The sequence below is a fragment of the Gopherus flavomarginatus genome, chromosome 2 (assembly GCF_025201925.1).
Source record: "Gopherus flavomarginatus isolate rGopFla2 chromosome 2, rGopFla2.mat.asm, whole genome shotgun sequence".
NCBI lineage: Eukaryota > Metazoa > Chordata > Testudines > Testudinidae > Gopherus > Gopherus flavomarginatus.
Window position 1 is genome coordinate 33,927,226 of NC_066618.1, and position 19,191 is coordinate 33,946,416.

Genomic DNA, 19,191 nt, shown 5'->3' on the forward strand with positions numbered 1-19,191 from the left:
GGTGATTTTAAGGCTTCACTTCCAGTTTAACTTTAAATTTTCCGTCATTTATGAATTTACTTCTGGAGCCATAATGCAGTCTTTTGTGACTGAAGAAAATTCAATGGTCAATGAGGTGTTATTGGTGAAAGCAAATAATTGCTCCCATAAACTTAATTGTACGTATTTAAAGATTAGAAAAGTACTGTTTCATTGACTATTACTGTTTTATTGCTGTGATCATCAGTAAGGCTTTTTGTCACAGAGGTCACAGAAGTCATGGAATATGTGACTTCCAAAGACCTCTGTGACTTCAGCCCCAGCAGCTGGGAGCTGGGAAATACCCCCGCCTGAGACAACGGGGCCCCCAAGCTCAAGAGTTGCCATGAGTGGCAGGGGGACCCCCGCAGCTCCCTGCTGCTGCCACAGAGACAAGGGGATCCCCACAACTCCCTGGTTGCTGCCACAGAGGCAAAGGTATCCCCGCAGCTACCGGCTGCCACAGAGGCAGGGAGATTCCCACAGCTCCCAGCCGCCGTGAGGGAGGGTACAAGGGGACAGGGGGAATGTCTGCAGCTCCGAGCCGCTGGTCGAGGGGGACCCTGGAGCTCCCCTGGGAGCTCCCAGCCACTCCACAGCTGCCCAACCCTTGCCCATTTTATCGTGGATATTTTTAGTAAAAGTCAGGAACAGGTCACAGGTTTGCCCATGACCTGTCGGTGACTTTTACTAAAAATATCCATGACAAAATCTTAGCCTTAATCATTCCAAATAATTGTTAATAAGATTCCAGAAAGTGGTTATATAGTAGGATATATAGTGTCTTTTTGTATATATTAAGGTCTTCCCAACTCTGCTTTTATACTAGATAAGTTTGTGTGGTCTCATGTATCTTTTTAGAACTCTACACTTGCAGACATCTTAGTTTGTTAAGCGGGAAATTATGTAAACTATCTAGCTTTCATTGAAAGGGAATATTCTTTAGAAGTGAATAATTTTGTAGGCGAAGAGATTACTTTTCACCCAAGAACTTTCAGCAGTTAATGTAGCTAGGAAATACATGCATGTAGGTTTACCTGTGGGAAACAAAATGTCTGTACAATTTTGGTGCATGACAGGTTTCATTTCTAAAGTCCTCCCACTTATTCTAATTAGTGTCTGAAGGATTTTGAAACGTCTATTAAAGGAATGAGAAAAAACAAACCTGGCATATAATACAAATTGCTAATTGTACTCCAGTGGATTGTTGTCTGCTTTCTTAAGGATTCTTGTGCTACAAAGGCTTTTAAACTCAAAAAGACACTGTGAATATTATACATTTTCTGTGGCCTCGGTTACTGCTAATTTTAACTTTCCTTCCCAAAATGACCAGGGTTAACCTTGATGTTAATTTGCTGATGAATCCTGAAGTCAGACTATACTATTGTATATTTCTAAAGTTAATTATTTCCTAAGAATAAGTAAGGAGAATTGTAGAGGTTTTTTGTCTTTTCAAAACACTTAATTCTATCTACATTAAAATAATCTTTATGAACAGTCAGTAAATATAGATTAGTATCATCTGTTTACTGTTCTCAATTTTGATTGAAAAATCCAGACTGATCTGAGTTTTTATTAGCCCTGTCTAAATGTGAAAACTGAGAATTGGTCCAGAAACAAACGAAGTTAGAAATGTGCTATGTGTTTGTGCAGATTAATTGGAAACAACAGAACTACTACATATGGGAGTGTTCCAAATATCTTGGAAAGAAATTTCAAGTAATAATGCAAAATTTATGTTTTACCAAATGTGCATAACCATCATTAGGCCAAAAAATTTTTCTCTGTATATCTTGTATACAAATAAACTATATGTACAAGCTGCATATGTAAGCTGAATAGAATGAATATTAGATCTAAATTCAGCAAAGTGCTTAAGTGCATACTTATAGTGAAGTACATGCTTAAATGCTCTGCTGAACAGTGAAAGACGTAAGCACTTGTGAGAGCTTTATTGAATTGTGTGGCCTTAGTTTGTTGTAGGTGAACTTGCAACATTTAGGCTTGGAAAAATTATAATGTTTATTAGTATTGGAATTTCTCTAATATTAAGGGATGCACTTTGCACTTGCGCATTGTGCATTTGGAATTACATGCACAGACCATTTAAATCAGTGTTTCTCAAAGTTTTTTACTGCCGACTCCTGTCACATAGCAAGCCTCTGAGTTCAACCCCCATTATAAATTAAAAACACTTTTAAATATATTTAACACCATTATAAATGCTGGAGGCCAAGCAGGGTTGGGGTGGAGATTGACAGCTTGTAACCCCTCATGTAATAACCTAGTGACCCCCTGAGGGGTCCCGATCCCCAGTTTGAGAACCTCTGATTTAAATGGACCTCAGCCACCAGTCTTCTTTCCTTTATTTTCTAGAATTATATTAAATTTAAAGGGGAGTACATTTTTTGTGTGTGCTATATTAGCAGCATTCTTTTTAAAGGGCTTTAAATAGAAGACAGCGTTTGTTTATACGTCTGGTTTGGGTATGAATTTCAGTATGGGGTTTTTGTGTGTCCCTGTTGAGAACTCTTTGGCTGTTGTTTTGAAGTTGGGGTTCCAAAGAGATATTACTACTTATATGTAGTATTAGATTTTTGAAGAAGTACTTTTGTTATCTTCATCTCGTAAGTGCAAGCTGCTTGTTCTTCTGTATTGGTGTAGGATCTTAAGCACTTTTATTAGTCTTAGTTTCTGATTTTCTCTCTGGTTTGAGAACTGTTATGAGGTTTAGAGGCATTTGTGAACTATATATACATTTGTTCTTCATATTTTTCTCATGGCAGCTGTTCTTCATTTCATGAAACCTGTTACATTCCAGAAGTGGTTTATAGATTAGCTTGTTCAGCAGGCTTCTTGTCGAGTACTTGAAATCAATGAACATGTACAAAGTTGTTATACTTAATGTTGAGAATTTTATGTTCCTTTGATGATTGGATTTTTTTCACTTTACTCTACAGTCTGCATAGTTGGCAGATAAGTTAAACTTCTGCTGATGTCTGTAGGCTATATATAGATAAATATCTTTTTCTTTCTTTCCTTTTGATAGAAGTTTATATTTAAATGTGTTAAGAAGTTTAAAGAAATATTATTTTTACAGTGTATATCAATAATATTTCTTTAATTTTCTGTGGTTCTTTGCATTGTTTTATGATCATTTGTAAGTTCTAATGCATAAAATTTCAATAGTCATTTGTTAAAACTTTTGTATTTGAAAATATTTCAAATGTGGGATCTTTTGTTGCTCTTTCATAATACTACTTATGATTTGCAGATGTAATGCTGTTATAATAAGAGGTAACCTATTAGTGTGCTCTCAGCAGCCCAATGTGTCTCTTACTCCTGATTGTCAGAGAGAAGTGTAAATATTTGTAAACATAGTCAGTAATACATAGTTGTACTCATTTTGATGTTTTATTGTGATATAGCTGCTGTCTTCTTAAGTATGTAATATACAATATTGTTCTCTTATTAGACAAAATTTCAAGAGTAGCTAATGCTTTTGGTGATGAAGGCTTTTTTCCTACATGATATTTCAGCTCTTGACTTTTGGCTGGCAAATCTTCCTCGGCAAAGCTAAACAGAGAACTGGCTTCAAAATGTTCTTGAAAAGAGAGATTTGAAAAAACTTGCAGTTCTCATCTTTTTCAGAGTCGGAAAGTCATCTTTTTGTACTGCATACGTATCTTCTGCCCTCTATATTTTTTCATAAATAGTTCAATGGTTCTAAAAATAAAAACGCTAAGGTGTTTTTTAAAAAAATTACTTTAATGCTCTTAAATCTCAATCAACTTATAAGTTTGCCAGCTTCCTCTTTTGAAGAAGACATTTTTACTGTATTCTTTTATTTTCAGTCACCTGTCCTAAGGTTCTAGATGAACATATTGCCTACTAAATGCAATCATAGTTGACTAGTAGTAATTTACTAATGATACCCCATAAAACTGCTTCTGAAGGTTATTAAAAAGTCAATATGCATATGTGGGGAGTGTAATGGGAGACATGGGGGAAAAAATACCATGGTTCCAGAAATTCACCAGCAACACGATAAAAATAATGTATATGGATTCATTGAGAGCATCCCTCCTTTTTCTCTCCTGCACATTTCCCTTCAGGGTGGGTTGATTTAAATCAGAGTGGTTTTAATAATCTGTTTTAATCATGATTTAAACCAGCAAGTAGCAAACCTTGATTTAAATAATGGATTTTAATCTTATGCATTTGTATTTTTTAGTTACTTTCCTAATGAAAGGTTGATTCTCATTAGATGGTAACCATTAAAATGCTGATTTGCAACTAACTAGCCTTTACTCTAAATTTGGTACTTTTTTGTTAACCAGGATAACTATATCAGTACACACAATCACATAGCTTAACATACATTTATTCATAATATTAATTTTTACATCTTTTATTATGTTACAAAAATGGTGAATTATGCTTTTGTCTACTAGATGATTAATTGTGTACTCCTGATTTGTGTCAACTTGCATTTGGATGAAAATTGGAATTCAGTTAATAAGGCATAAAAATTAAAATTGCTTTTTTATTAGTTAAATGAAACTACCTTAAATGTGCTGGATACAGATGAAAAAAGTAAGTTTAGCAAAACATGTTTTGCATTTAAAACTGACAGGTTTATTAAAGAAAGGAAGTATGATCTGTAGATAGTGAATTGAATTGATTGTTTATGGACTCCATGTTCCTCAAAATTTTAGTCCTAGTAGATGTGATCATATCACACCTCATGTTTATTCATAGATTACAAGATTCATAGATTTTTCAATTCCCAGTCAGTTTCTCAATTTTGAATTAATTAGTCATTGAACTGAAATTGCTAAACAAATTAAAATGAAGAAAATAATCTCTCTGCACCTGCAGAAAAATAATTATCAACATGAATTTGTCAAGAACAAATTATGACAAACCAACCTAATATCCTTTTTGACGGAGTAATAAGCCTTGTGGATGAGGGGAAGCCGTAGTTACAATATATCCCAACTTCAGTAAGGCTTTTGATAGTGTCTCACATGACATTCTCATAAGCAAGCTAGGAAAATATAGCCTAGACAAACCTACTATGAGGTGGGTACACAACTAGTTGGAAAACCATACTCAGACTAGTTATCAATGGTTCACAGTCAAGCTGGAAGGGTATATCTAGTGGGATTCTGCAGGGATATGCCCTGGGTCTGGGTCTGGGTCTGGGTCTGTTCAATATTTTAAGAAATAATTTGGAGAATGGCATAGAAAGTACACTTATAAAGTTTGCAGATGATACCAACCTGGGAGGGGTTGCAAGCACTTTGGTGGACAGGATTAGAATTCAAGAATGATCTTGACAAACTGGAGAAATGGTTTGAAATAAATAGGATGAAATTCAATAAGGACAAATGAAAAATACTACACTTAGGAAGGAAAAGGCAATTGCACAAATATTAAATGGGAAATGACTGTCTAGTAAGGGGCAATGCAAAAAAAGATCTGGAAGTTATAGTGGATCACAAACTAAATATGAATCAACAATACAATACTGCTGCAAAAAAAGCAAACATCATTCTGGGGTGTATTTGCAGGAGTGTTTTAAGCCAGGCTCAAGAAGTATTTTTTCCACTCTATTTAGCAATGATAAGGTTTCAACAGAAGTATTGTGTCCAGTTCTGGGCACCATACTTTGTGAAAGATGTGAACAAATAAAGGAGAAGAGCAACAAAAATGATTAAATATCAAGAAAACATAAACCTATAAGGAAATATTGAAAAAAATAGGTTTATTTATTCTGGAGAAAGGCTGACTGTTATCATGGTCCCCTTCAATGTTCAAGTATGTACAGTGTTATAATAATGAGGGTCATAAATTGTTCTCCTTATCCATAGAGGACAGAACAAGAAGTGATGATTTTAAACTGCAGCAAGGGAAATTTAGGTTAGACTTTAGGAAAAGCTTCCAAACTGTCAGGGTAGTTGAACGTTGGAACAAATTACCTTGGAAAATTGTGGCATCTCTGTCATTAGAGGTTTTTAAGAACAGATTAGATAAATACCTGTCAAAGATGGTCTCTAGATAATACTTAGTCCTGCCTCAGTGCAGGGGACTGGAGTAGATGACCTGTCGAGGTTTTTTCCAGTTCTGTATTTCTATGATTCTGTTTACTGCTTGAATGTTATTTTTTATTTAAATGATTTTAATATATTAAAGTAAATTTAGGCCTTAATATAGGTTGTCTTAATTTTAAATTCAAATAGATTTATTAAAAAAAAAGTTAAACAGAAGAATTTAATTTAATTAAAATCTATTTTTAATTTTTTTAAACAATTTTTTTGTCCATGCTGCTTTCCTTGTTTTCAAAAGATCCATAAGGTAACCTTTACAATGTTTATATACAGTACTACTGGGAGGTGACCCTTTGGAAATCAACTTAAGAAATAAAATTCATACAGATGAGCTAAAGGTGACAAGGCAAGCCATCTGTGGTTAGTATTTAAAGTTATACAGTTATACAGGGCTGTTACTAGCATATTACAGAGAAGTCTGTCGTTGTAACAATTTATATAAGTTTATCCCTGATTCTTGTAGAAATAATTTAAAATACCTATATAGGCTTTTCTGTAGTATTCACCATCAGAATATCATCATGAATTTCCCTTTTCAGCATCCCTAAGAGGTATGGAAGTATTCATATTCTTATTTCACAGATGGAGAACTCTGTAACAGAGTTGAGAATGGAACTCAAATCCCCTGTGTCCCACTGTAGTGTCCTAAAGGATGACGTAAAATGGGGGAAACTGGCATAAAGAAGCTATTAAAGGATTTTTATTTTTTTTTCTTTTTACTTGATTTTTCCATTAGAAATTCAGATTTTTTTCTGTCCTGGAGGACTAAGATGGTGGGAGATTTGTTGATATCCCAGTAGTTGAGTATGACATCTGAACAAGTAAAGGGGGCAGGATTTTAATCACATTGTGCAAAACTTTTGTAACATATTCAATTTCTAATGAATATTTTGGATAAAGGATATCTTTATTAAAGATTCAACACCCCAGCCTTTCAGTTGGGACATGAGAACTTATAACAGATATACTGTGAGACATCTAGCAGATCCTCCAGAAAAAACAGGGAAAACCAGAGGTATGATGGTCCAGATATCCTGAAGGTAAAGAACAAATGAGGGATGGGGAGAGGTGAGATTTTATTTAATTTTGCATGTTTTCAGGTTTTCATTATTAGAACAAAAAGGAAAGCTTAAAAAAACAACCACCATAATCTTAAATTTTTCAAATGTTTTGCGGGTCACCTTTAAGCACAAAACCACCCATCATCTATAGATCTAGGCACTGTGTTTTGTGGCAAAATTTATGCACTAGCACACTTTTAGTATAGTGAGAAGAATTCATTTCTGTTTGTGTGAAAAGATAGTACTGGAGAATTTTTAGGTATTTTAAAAGTAGCTTTGGTATGCTTAGGTTTTTAGTTTACAGCTCAGGAAAATAGTTAACTTTGTTCCTTTTCTGTGTCTTTAACATTATTTTGAGAGTTTGCATTAAAGTCATTGAGTGCAGTTACTAGGTCTGTGACATTGAATCAACAAAATATTGGTGTGCCATGATTGACTTCACTTTAGAACTGAACCAGTCACCAGAGACATTACTGTGTACCAAGTTGTATTACATTACCAATGCAATAGCAGTGCTTTTACAATAGAAATCTTTTAAAACTAAAATAACTTTTCTAAAGAATTCTTTGCATTTACTGTATTGTTATATAAATGCATAATGGAATAGAAAAAATAGTTAGAAAAGAACTAGTAACTTAGCCTGCTTGCTTCTTACTCTTAACAAATTTAAACTCTGGTGTTTTTATTGTGTATTTGATTCTCCCCTTCCTCTAGCATGGGCAAAAAAAGTAGATCTATTTCTGCTAGTTTTTGGTTTTTATAGCCTCTTCTCAGTAACGTTCACTGTAATAATGTGATCTCAATTTTTTTTAATGAGCTGGGTGACACTATTTGCATTTTCAGAGAGGCTCTATACTTTACTTCTCTGTTTCTCTGTCAGGTGTGGGAGGGGAAGGGGGGAGAGAACAGCACAAACACTACTGGATATAGCACTTTAACTCAATGGGGCAGCTTGGGGATTAATCCCCATGGTCCTGATACTGAAAATGTTTTTGTCAAATGAGCTTACTCATGGAAAATAGTGAGCACATACCTCATCTCTGCAGGGTCATGGCCCAAGTGTGATAATATTTGCAGGAGTCAACTTAAATTGGCAACTATTAATATTAGAGATCAAATAGTAATATAGTTACTTCTCATATGCCTGTAAATAAGTACTTTTAAAAACTTACTAAAATATACAGCTGAAATTAAAGTGGTCACCAGAAGTTTAGACAGACTAAAAAAGAGAGCCTTCTGTTGTACTTTTAGTATTGTGTATTTGGTATGAGGTTAAATATTGAAGTTTGTAATTAATAGTTGAGTTGTGAAGAAATTTTATAACTGGCACTTCATTTGACTCAACCATAAGTTTGAGTACTTAGGATCTTTTTTTTAAAGTGTAGGTGTTAGGATTTTTTTTCAGTCATTTTGCTAAATATTTTGTGTATGTGTTGATAATATCTCTAGTACAGCCAAATAATGAAATTAGGATGGCAGTGTGGCCATACTGTCCCTAAAACCTCAGAAGATACAGTACGACTGTACAAATCTATTTAAAAGAATTAATCTTAATGAGAAATTTATAAAGTACTGATAAAAGGTGGAATAATTAGCTTTCGTTCTCAGGTTTAGTGGAGGCAGGCTGCAGCTCTGATACTATCATGTTATTCTACTACTGATGCTCATGGAGATGTACCAATTTAAAAATCTTTAAAAACCACACGAAACTTCCATCAGCTGCAGTTAAGCAGTATGGGCACAACACTATACATAAAATTTTAGGCCAATTTTAAGCCAGTTAGGATTGCAAAATATGATAGAATTATAAATAGTATGTTTAATAGGAAATGTCATCTTAACTTAGCAAATTTTACTATACAGTATGTGTGAAATGGAGCTGCAGTACCCATATTTGATTGTATATTTGATTTTAACAATTTGGAGTTAATTTACCCTTTCTTCTGGGAATCTCTTCTGGACCATAAGGACCTGGTTTGTCAAAAATTATATTTGAAATTTCATGCCTACTTTCTGTGTGCAGCTAATGTGATTGCCCATGGAAATAGCCAGTTGGGGTTTCTTAATAAGTCATTGTCCCCTCCCCACCTTTCCCTGCCTGGAAGTGAAACTTTTCTGGACTTTTCAGATATTAAATTAAAAAAAATATTGTTGTTGCAGCTGGTTTTAGGAGAAGCTTTCGTCTTAGCAGAAAAGATAGAAAGACAAATAAATCCATGTATGAATGTAAGAAGAGTGATCAGTATGATACAGCAGATGTCCCAACATATGAAGAAGTTGCACCATATCGACGACAGCCTAATGAGAAATACAGGCTTGTAGTTTTGGTCGGTAAGTTATTTCTTTAATTTCTAAATCAGGAATCTAGAGTAAATATTAGTGCAATAATCTTACAGAAGTTTAAAATTTAACTTTTCTAGCTCTCAAATTGAAATTTTTTATAATCTAGAATATTATGTTGCCGTGTTTGCTCATAATTTCTCATCTTTTTTTGGTTCTTTGAGTTTTGGAAAACTACAGGTGAAGAGCTATTCGTGCATCAGATAGTATGAGAAATATTGTCAACCCGCTAATCAAAATATACAGATAAGCTGTAATGGGACCTTTTTGTTGTTTAAAATCGTTGTTGTTTAAAATTGTGCTCAAGTGCCAAAACTAAATGTTATTTTGGTGCAATGAAGACTCCTTATGTGGCTGCAACTTTACCAACAGAATATAACTTGCAAAGAAATTTCCTGAACATCTAGTTCTTTGTGTGAAGAACTGGACTCCAACAAGGAATACCTCTGTGCTCAATGTAAGGGGCCCTATCACTGTCTTACCACTCGTATCTCATGTCCCACTTGCTCCCTGTCTAGGCTTAGGATAAGCTATGACCACAACATGCCCTATTACCACAGAGTTCTCCTGCTATAGAGGACATCAGTTAAGTGTTGTGGCCATTCATCCCCAGAATGCTGAACAAGGCTTTCACAGACTATTGGTCAGAAATGTGTCCAAATCTACCTCAGACAAATGAACCATGGTGTCCTGAAAAATTTCTGGCCACCCAAGTGCAATTAGGTGTCAGCACTCCACTGGAATGCTGGATCCTCTGTTTCTCCCAAGGCTGTAAACTTGTCCTTCTGGAAATGAGAAGAAACAATTTCACTGTCAGTGTCTGGGATATTGTTAAGTGTGTTAACATAAATACCTGTACTAGTTGCCTGATCCTTAGGGATTTGCTAGGCTGCCTATTGGTAAGCTGTCAGACTAGAATAGGACCCATTTGTTTCAGAAGTTCTCTTTTCCATATTGGACCTTCTGATCACAGGAAAGAGAGATTATTCACTTTTTCCAAAACTTGCTCCCGGATAACTGTATTTCACTTCTGATAAACAAGTAATAAAATTTGACCGTCTGGCACCTGAAATAGTTGCTGCCAAGTGCACACTATTCACAGGTTAGGGCAGTGACTTGACTTGTGAAATTCAGATAACTGATCAGTTATTGCAACTGTTGCAGGGCTAACTTTTATATCTTGTGGGCCGATTGAACTAGTGAATTGGATTTCTTGACCAGAGAGCTAGACGTGCTGTCCTCTGTGTTCAGTTCAGTACCGAAGAGTTGCACAACCTTTTTGCTAGTGCCTGGAATGCTGTCAAGATGTGCTTTTGCCCCCCTCCCCCCCCAAAAGGTAGTGAGTAGACAAGTCTCCCATATCACTTTCCACTCCAAAAAGGGTCTGATTCTCACAAATGGCAAACTTTATGTAGAGCAGCCATCTTATAAAAAAATATTTCTGGAAAGAAAAGTCCAAGGATTCAAAAACAGCCAGGAGAATGAAAGGAGGCAGAGTGCTGACTTGATGTTGCATTTTGCCAAAAAGGCCCACTTCCTGAAGGCCCTAACTGTATTGACAGTGGAATCAAAGGAATGGCAGTCTGAGTGTAAGCCAGGATCAATATAATCACTGACAGAGCCCAGCATACAAGCACTACTGAACCTGCCAGTATTCACCAGGGGCCTTCTTCCGAATCAACCCCAAAGAGAATGTACACCTAGGATCATCTTTACTCAGGAAAATAATGCAGTCAGGACTTGTCCATATTTAAAATTTATTACATTCACCAATCATTCAGAAATGTGTTGAGATCTTCAAATCTCAAATTGTTATAACGTACATCTGCAAATATAAAAATGTAATGTTAGATTATTTTTCTGTTTTGTAAAAACTCCAGGGTTCTGAGGATTTTAACCTCAACTCTCAGAAATATTTGATTTGCGTAGAGGACAAAACTTTGCAGAACACTTGTGTCTACAATATAAAGGATTGAGCAGTACTCAGCAAAGAGCCCAATCCTGAAAATCTCACTCATGGGATTAGTTCCATTGATGTCAGATGGTGTTTTTATATTTCTTTTTAGAATAATACACTCATTTCCATGTGAAGTTATGGGACTACCCAGTTGAATAATGGTTGCAGTAACAGACCTATATATTATAGCTATCCTGATTTTGATAAAGTATTTTTTGGATTTACATAGCCCTCTGACTATGGCAAACAAAGTACATTGAGTTTTGGATATATTTGCAAAAATATAACAATGCAGCACTACAAACATTTAGCAGAATTATTTAATATTTTTTGCCATGGTTCTGGAAAAGTCCTTCTCCAAACATAATGTAAAAGTAAAAACTTAATTGTATTTTTGCCATTTAGCCATTTTGTTCAGTGGCAGTTCCAGTTAAATTCCTTACCTTACATGGAAGTCTGAGGGTACATTTTTAGTCAGGTTTTTTATTCTCTGTGAATAGAGAGCAATTTGTGTATCAGGTGAAAAGGTTATTTAGCTTTAAAGCTCTGATCCTGTAACTGTTTGTTTCACAAACTGTTTGTCTCATGTGCTCCTATATGGGTATTGTACTTCTTGCATGGTACAGTGCAGGTATTTTAATACTCCGATCAAGCAGATAAGGATATCATAGTCACTGCTGCCATTAACTCAACATATGTATTTATAATCCTTGCTGTCTGGTTACTGCTGATTATAATCCATGGATGATCCTATGGCTCCAGGCCTCGTAAGGGTCAGATCAGAGTACTCTGGCACTTCTCCCAAGGCATTCGTCATGCCTGGGGGAATGTGGTCGTGTTGGGAGAGTAACAAGACAGAAGAAAGACATGCATGAGGTTGTGGGGGAAGGTTTGAGTGTGGGGGAAACAGATGAAAAGCTTATGGAGCACATGGGTTCACGTGGACCTCTTATAATCTGTGGGGAAAAGATTAGCAGCTTGGAGGACCTTCTTACTTGGGTACTTTGAAACTCCCTACAGAGCTGTAATGTATCTCAGTCCAGACCTAATTCAATTCCAGCCTTTTCTTGTACTGAAAATCTCATTAATACCAAATTGTTCAGTTTTTGTAATGTGGTTAAATTGTCCTAGTGACTAAGATGAGACCCAGCAGCTTTGTGATTTGGAGTAACATTTTAACCCGAGTCTCCCAATTTACATCCCTTGATCCCTCAATGTCACTTTACAGTATACATTGAATAGCTCAGTTTCAGAGAAAAGATACCAATGAGTACAGATGGTTGTATTTAAATTATGTCCAAGACTGCAACTTAAATAAAATATCACCTAAAACAACATATTATGGCAGTAGTTGAAGGGGGTTGAGGAAACAGTAGCAGCCACAAACGTTCACTGGCCTTTTTCCCACTTTAATTTATTCTTGTTAATTGTTAACATGCAAATAAGTAGATAGATACTATAGAGAAGAAATAAGACATGGTCCATGCCTTGATGAGAAGACTGACTAAGTATAGTGTTGCAAGTAAAAGCAAACAGGAGCGGTTTGGAAAAGGGAGGATAAAAGAAACATTATGTAGTTGAGTGGGTTTGTTAATGCTATGTACCGCTCTTGGTGTGCTGGGTTTTTTATATGTTAATTTAATTAATGGGATTGAAGGTGGGGAGGCTGCATCATAATGGGAAGGGAGGAAAGGAATAGATTAGTGCTGATTAAAGGTATGTCTATGCTGCAGCTTGGAGCAAGCCTCCAAGCCTGGGTAGACAGACTCATGCTAGTGAGGTTCAAGATAGTCTACTAAAAATGGAAGTGTTACAGCTCAATCGGTGGTGCAGGCTCTCATGCCCACCCAACGCCCTATCTCTCAGCTCAGGTGGCTAGCCTGAGTGTCTGCTAGAGCCCAATGTCTGCACTGGTGGTGGTAACGTGATAGTTGGAGCCCTGCTAGTGCAAGTCTGTCTACCCACACTGGGAAGTTGGCTCCAAGCTGCACTGTAGACATAGCTGAAAGGAAATGGAGGTGTGGAAGGGACGAGGAACTAGAAGGCAAGTACAGGAGGCAAGGTTCTTCTTCGAGTGCTTGCTTATATTGATTCCAGTTAGGTGTGCGCGTGCCGCGTGCACGTTCGTCGGAATTTTTTTACCCTAGCAACACTTGGTGGTCGGCTGGGTCGCCCCCTGGAGTGGCGCCACTGTGGCGGTGAATATATATCCCTGCCGACCCAACTGCCCTTCAGTTCCTTCTTACCGTCCGTGTCGGTCGTTGGAACAGTAGAGCACGGCTTAGCTGAGCTTCACTTCCCTAGCTACTCGTACCAGTACTCCTGGGTAGTAGGAAACCTTCCACTAGGTTAACGTATATAGCCAAGTGGAGGCGTTACTCCTGCTGGTATGAGCAGCATAATGCTGTTCTTACTGAGACACCAGTTCCTACCATCTTGGACTATGTCTGGTCCCTAAAACAACAAGGCCTAGCTGTTTCATCAATAAAGATGCACTTGGCGGCCATCTCTGCCTTCCACCCGGGGGAGAACGGCCACTCGGTCTTCTCTCACCCCATGGTTTTGAGGTTCCTCAAGGACTTGGAACGTTTATACCCACAAATCTGCCGTCTCGCCCCAACCTGGGACCTCAACCTTGTTCTAGCCAAATTTATGGCTGCTCCCTTTGAGCCGCTGGCAACCTGCTCGCTGCTGTACCTGTCCTCGAAGACAGCATTCCTCGTAGCCATTACATCGGCAAGACGAGTCTCCGAGCTTCGGGCTCTCACGGTCGACCCCCTGTATACAGTGTTTCACAAGGACAGGGTACAGCTGCGACCACATCCGGCCTTCCTCCCTAAAGTGGTATCGGCCTTCCATATCAGCCAAGATATCTTCCTTCCGGTCTTCTTCCCGAAGCCACACTCTTCACGCCGAGAGCAGCAACTGCACTCCCTAGACATCCATAGGGCTCTCGCTTTTTATATCGAGTGAACAAAGCCCTTTCGTAAAACACCCCAACTCTTCGTCGCGGTAGCAGATCGAATGAAGGGCCTACCTGTCTCCTCCCAGAGGATCTCATCTTGGGTGATGTCATGCATCCGCACCTGCTATGACTTGGCTCATGTTCCAGTGAGCCACCTCACTGCACATTCTACTAGGGCTCACGCTTCATCTGCCGCCTTCCTGGCTCATGTACCCATCCAGGAGATATGTCGTGCAGCTATCTGGTCCTCGGTCCACACCTTTGCATCACATTACACATTGGTACAACAGTCCAGACATGACACGGCATTTGCTCAGCAGTTCTACATTCTGCGACATCTCACTCTGACCCCACCGCCTAGGTAAGGCTTGGGAGTCACCTAATTGGAATCGATATGAGCAAGCACTAGAAGAAGAAAAGACAGTTACTCACCTTTGTAACGGTTGTTCTTCGAGATGTGTTGCTCATATCCGTTCCACACACGCCCTCCTTCCCCACTGTCGGAGTAGCCGGCAAGAAGGAACTGAAGGGCGGTTGGGTTGGCAGGGGTATATATTCACCACCATAGCAGCGCCACTCCCGGGGGTGACCCAGCCGACCCACCGAGTGTTGCTAGGGTAAAAATCTTCCGGTGAACGTGCACATGGCACGCGCACACCTAATTGGAACCGATATGAGCAACACATCTCGAAGAACAACAGTTACAAAGATGAGTAACCGTCTTTTAAATTGACTGATAGGGAGTTAACAAAAACAATCATTGGGCAGTGCAGACAGATATTAATGGTTAAGGCACTAGAGCTGGAAAAATATATATCTCTGCTAAAACATTTAGCTCTAGGTAAGTGTTCTTGAAGAGAAGTGAGGTGAGCTGGGGAAATTAGGGACTTTAAAGACCTTGTAAGGTGCTGGTGTCTCCTACTGCAGTATGACTCCTCCAAGGAGCAACAGCCATTTTGAGGCTGCCCCTGAGTGTTACAACTTCATCAGAGTGCGTGGGTGGGAGAAAGCTTCTGGACCCATTTCTTTGCTAACTCCCCTGGATGCTCATATACCAACACTCATGTACTGAGCATCTTAATTTTACCAGCTTAATAGGCCTGCCTAATTCCCAGACCAGATAGGCTCTTAGTCCATGGCATAATGAAATTCTCAGGCTTTTCACAGAGTCCTCAGGGACTCTTGCAGGCCCAGCTTCCATCTATTGGGAAGATGGGTTGATGTCTCTTCTCAGGTATTAGGCATTTCTTCCTGGGATTTAACGATGGAAATTCACCACCGCCTTCCAGTGATTTTAATACTGTCCTGGGAGGCTAATCTGTTCCTGTGGCCAGGCCATCACTGAAATTAGCAATCCTGTGAAAAAGCAAGAAACAAAAATGGAATCTGATTAAAGCCACTCTGGTGTTCTTAAGAAAAGTCCACAAAACCCACACAAAACTAATGTGTCAGTAATCAAGATAAAGAAAGAACATAAAAATACAAAGGAACAACACTATAAACTGTATTACAATAAATAAGTAAATTGAGTGGAGGGTGGATGAGGGGTGGAGCAGTGCAGGACCTACTCTTTTCTTCTGTGGGCTGATGTGTGCCTCAACAGCCAACTCTGGTGACTGATAAAAGTATCAAGGTTGTCCAGATGCAGACATTTTACTAGGAATGAGCTGCAAACAGGTACCAAGATGTGGCCTTGGATCTGGTTCACACCTACCTCCTAATTTGACACCAGCCTGGGTGTCTATGTTCTTATAAAGTTTCTTTAAAAGCAGCAAAGAATCCGGTGGCACCTTATAGACTAACAGACGTTTTGGAGCATGATCTTTCGTGGGTGAATACCCACTTTGTCAGATGTATGTAGTGGAAATTTCCAGGGGCAGGTATATATATGCAAGCAAGCTAGAGATAATGAGGTTAGTTCAATCAGGGAGGATGAGGCCCTGTTCTAGCAGTTGAGATGTTAAAACCAAGGGAGGAGAAACTGGTTTTGTAGTTGGCAAGCCATTCACAGTCTTTGTTTAATCCAGGAAAGAAACCAACAGGACTCCACTGGCCATCACATACAGTCCCCAGCTAAAACCCCTCCAATGCATAATCAGGTATCTACAACCCATCCCGGACAATGATCCCACACTTTCACAGGCCTTGGGTGGCAGGCCAGTCCTCGCCCACAGACAACCTGCCAACCTGAAACATATTCTCATCAGTAACTGCACACCGCACCATAGTAACTCTAGCTCAGGAACCAATCCATGCAACAAACCTCGATGCCAACTCTGCCCACATATCTACACCAGCGACACCATCACAGGACCTAACCAGATCAGCCACACCATCACCGGTTCATTCACCTGCACATCCACGAATGTAATATACGCCATCATATGCCAGCAATGCCCCTCTGCTATGTACATCGGCCAAACTGGACAGTCGCTACGGAAAAGGATAAACGGACACAAATCAGATATTAGGAATGACAATATACAAAAACCTGTAGGAGAACACTTCAACCTCCCTGGCCACACTATAGCAGACCTTAAGGTGGCCATCCTGCAGCAAAATAACTTCAGGACCAGACTTCAAAGAGAAACCGCTGAGCTTCAGTTCACCTGCAAATTTGACACCATCAGCTCAGGATTAAACAAAGACTGTGAATGGCTTGCCAATTACAAAACCAGTTTCTCCTCCCTTGGTTTTCACACCTCAACTGCAAAAACAGGGCCTCATCCTCCCTGACTGAACTACCTCATGATCTCTAGCTTGCCTGCATATATATACTTGCCCCTGGAAATTTCCACTACATGGATCTGACGAAGTGGGTATTCACCCATGAAAGCTCATGCTCCAAAACATCTGTTAGTCTATAAGGTGCCACAGGATTCTTTGCTGCTTTTACAGATCCAGACTAACACGGCTACCCCTCTGATATATAAAGTTTCTTAAGGGTATGTAATTAAAATGCATTGCTTCAGTCTCTTTTTAGAAACTGTATTGCATAAATCCAATTTAAAATACAATGATATGTTAACTTAATATTTTCAAAGGTAACCAGAGCATCTGTCTCACTACTTTTTGTCTCTTTTGTGGTAGCATATAGGTTGATGCTTCATTAGTAGAGTTTTCTCTACTATTAAAGCAGCAAAGCAGAAGAAATATGACCCTCTGTCAGGAACTGTTATGAACTGTTGAGTGACTGTGTTTTTATAAAAATCATGTCCAAGGGAGCATTAAATTTAGTTTTTAATTAACAGTTTTGTCACCGTCCAGCACTAAAATTCAGCCATCGGCTGGTGTAATCACTGTAAGATTGTGGCCTATATACAACAAGTAATAGCATCAAGTTGACTTTACACTTACATCAACAAAGAGTGCAGTGCAAAATTGTGGCAAGTAGACTTTTTATAACAAATTTCATATGTCTGATTTGAGGAATACCTAGAGATTTCATTTGATTTTTGTTGTAATAAATCAAATTAAGGAAGTGTGCTTTCTCAGTAACAAAAGCAGTTTAGAAAATTATTGTAGACTTCAATAATTCTGATGTTATTCTCTGGATATTAGGAGCAGTTTAAGTCTGGCCAATACCATAAAAATGTCTTGGGTGAAATGTGGAAAAATAGCACTGTTAAGTAATATAGGTACAGTAGAAGCGAACAATATTTTAAAGACTTTGTGTATGCCAGTAGCAGGATTCTGTGTAACATGTGAAATATAATTTTGATATTATGCCAGGGAACACAAGGACAAATAATTAAATTAAAGCAGTAATTGGTCAGAGCAGAAAATGGCCAGTATGTTATACTGTGACTGGAAGCATAATTTACAGTTGGAAGCTTTTTAAAAAAAGAAAAAACCTGCCAATTGGAGATTTCTACTGATTTGATCTAACATTACTTTATTCTAGTTTACAAAATTCAAGTGGTAGACATGATAGGTTTTATTTCTATTATGCGTTCTCCTAAAACTGTGCATCGAAATAAGTATTTTAAAATTATTTCAATTATACTGGTTAGTTAGTGTATTGAGCTCTTTCTCCATTGACTTCATATCTGCTTCCTACAAGTGTTTACCCATGAGTGAAGTTTTACACATCTTTACGGTTAAAAACACCAGCTCTTTTCTTGTATGTTTCCAGAAGGATGGAAGGTGATGAAATTACTTGTTCAATCTCTTTTAGCAGTTATGAGCAGGACCACAATTCAGGAAAAGGTCCCTAATCAGAGAGGTACTTAAAACATGCTTTCCTGAACTGGAGACTACTGAATATCTCAGAGAATCAAACTTTGTTCTAGCAAGGACCACATCTTAATAGAAAGATCAATGGAAGATAGTCTATATCAATTTGCAAGATGACCCCCCCTCCCTTTTTTGCGATCATGTAATGTCCCAGTGGCAACTATAGCAATTGGTATACGGAATAGTAATATAGGAAAACACGTATGTACTTTTATTTGACATAAATGTGATGTATCAACTGGAAATGAGAATAACCATGTGATTAGTCAGTCCATTGTGGACCACCACCAAATGGATCTCTAGCTTGCCTGCATATATATACCTGCCCCTGGAAATTTCCACTACATGCATCTGACGAAGTGAGTATTCACCCACGAAAGCTCATGCTCCAAAAGGTCTGTTAGTCTATAAGGTGCCACAGGATTCTTTGCTGCTTTTACAGATCCAGACTAACACGGCTACCCCTCTGATACTTGACAACATGCAGGGCACTGCATTTAG

At 38.2% G+C, this 19,191-nt stretch overlaps 1 protein-coding gene across 8 annotated transcripts in view; it reads left to right on the forward strand.

The window, feature by feature from the left end:
* Positions 1 to 19,191, forward strand: part of MPP7 (MAGUK p55 scaffold protein 7) — a 441,047-nt gene that overhangs the window by 390,543 nt on the left and 31,313 nt on the right. For all 8 annotated transcript variants that reach the window (XM_050939089.1, XM_050939087.1, XM_050939088.1 and 5 more), the window contains one exon: positions 9,353 to 9,523. In XM_050939089.1, the coding sequence (XP_050795046.1) occupies positions 9,353 to 9,523 (171 nt within the window). The remainder of the gene's footprint in view (positions 1 to 9,352; positions 9,524 to 19,191) is intronic.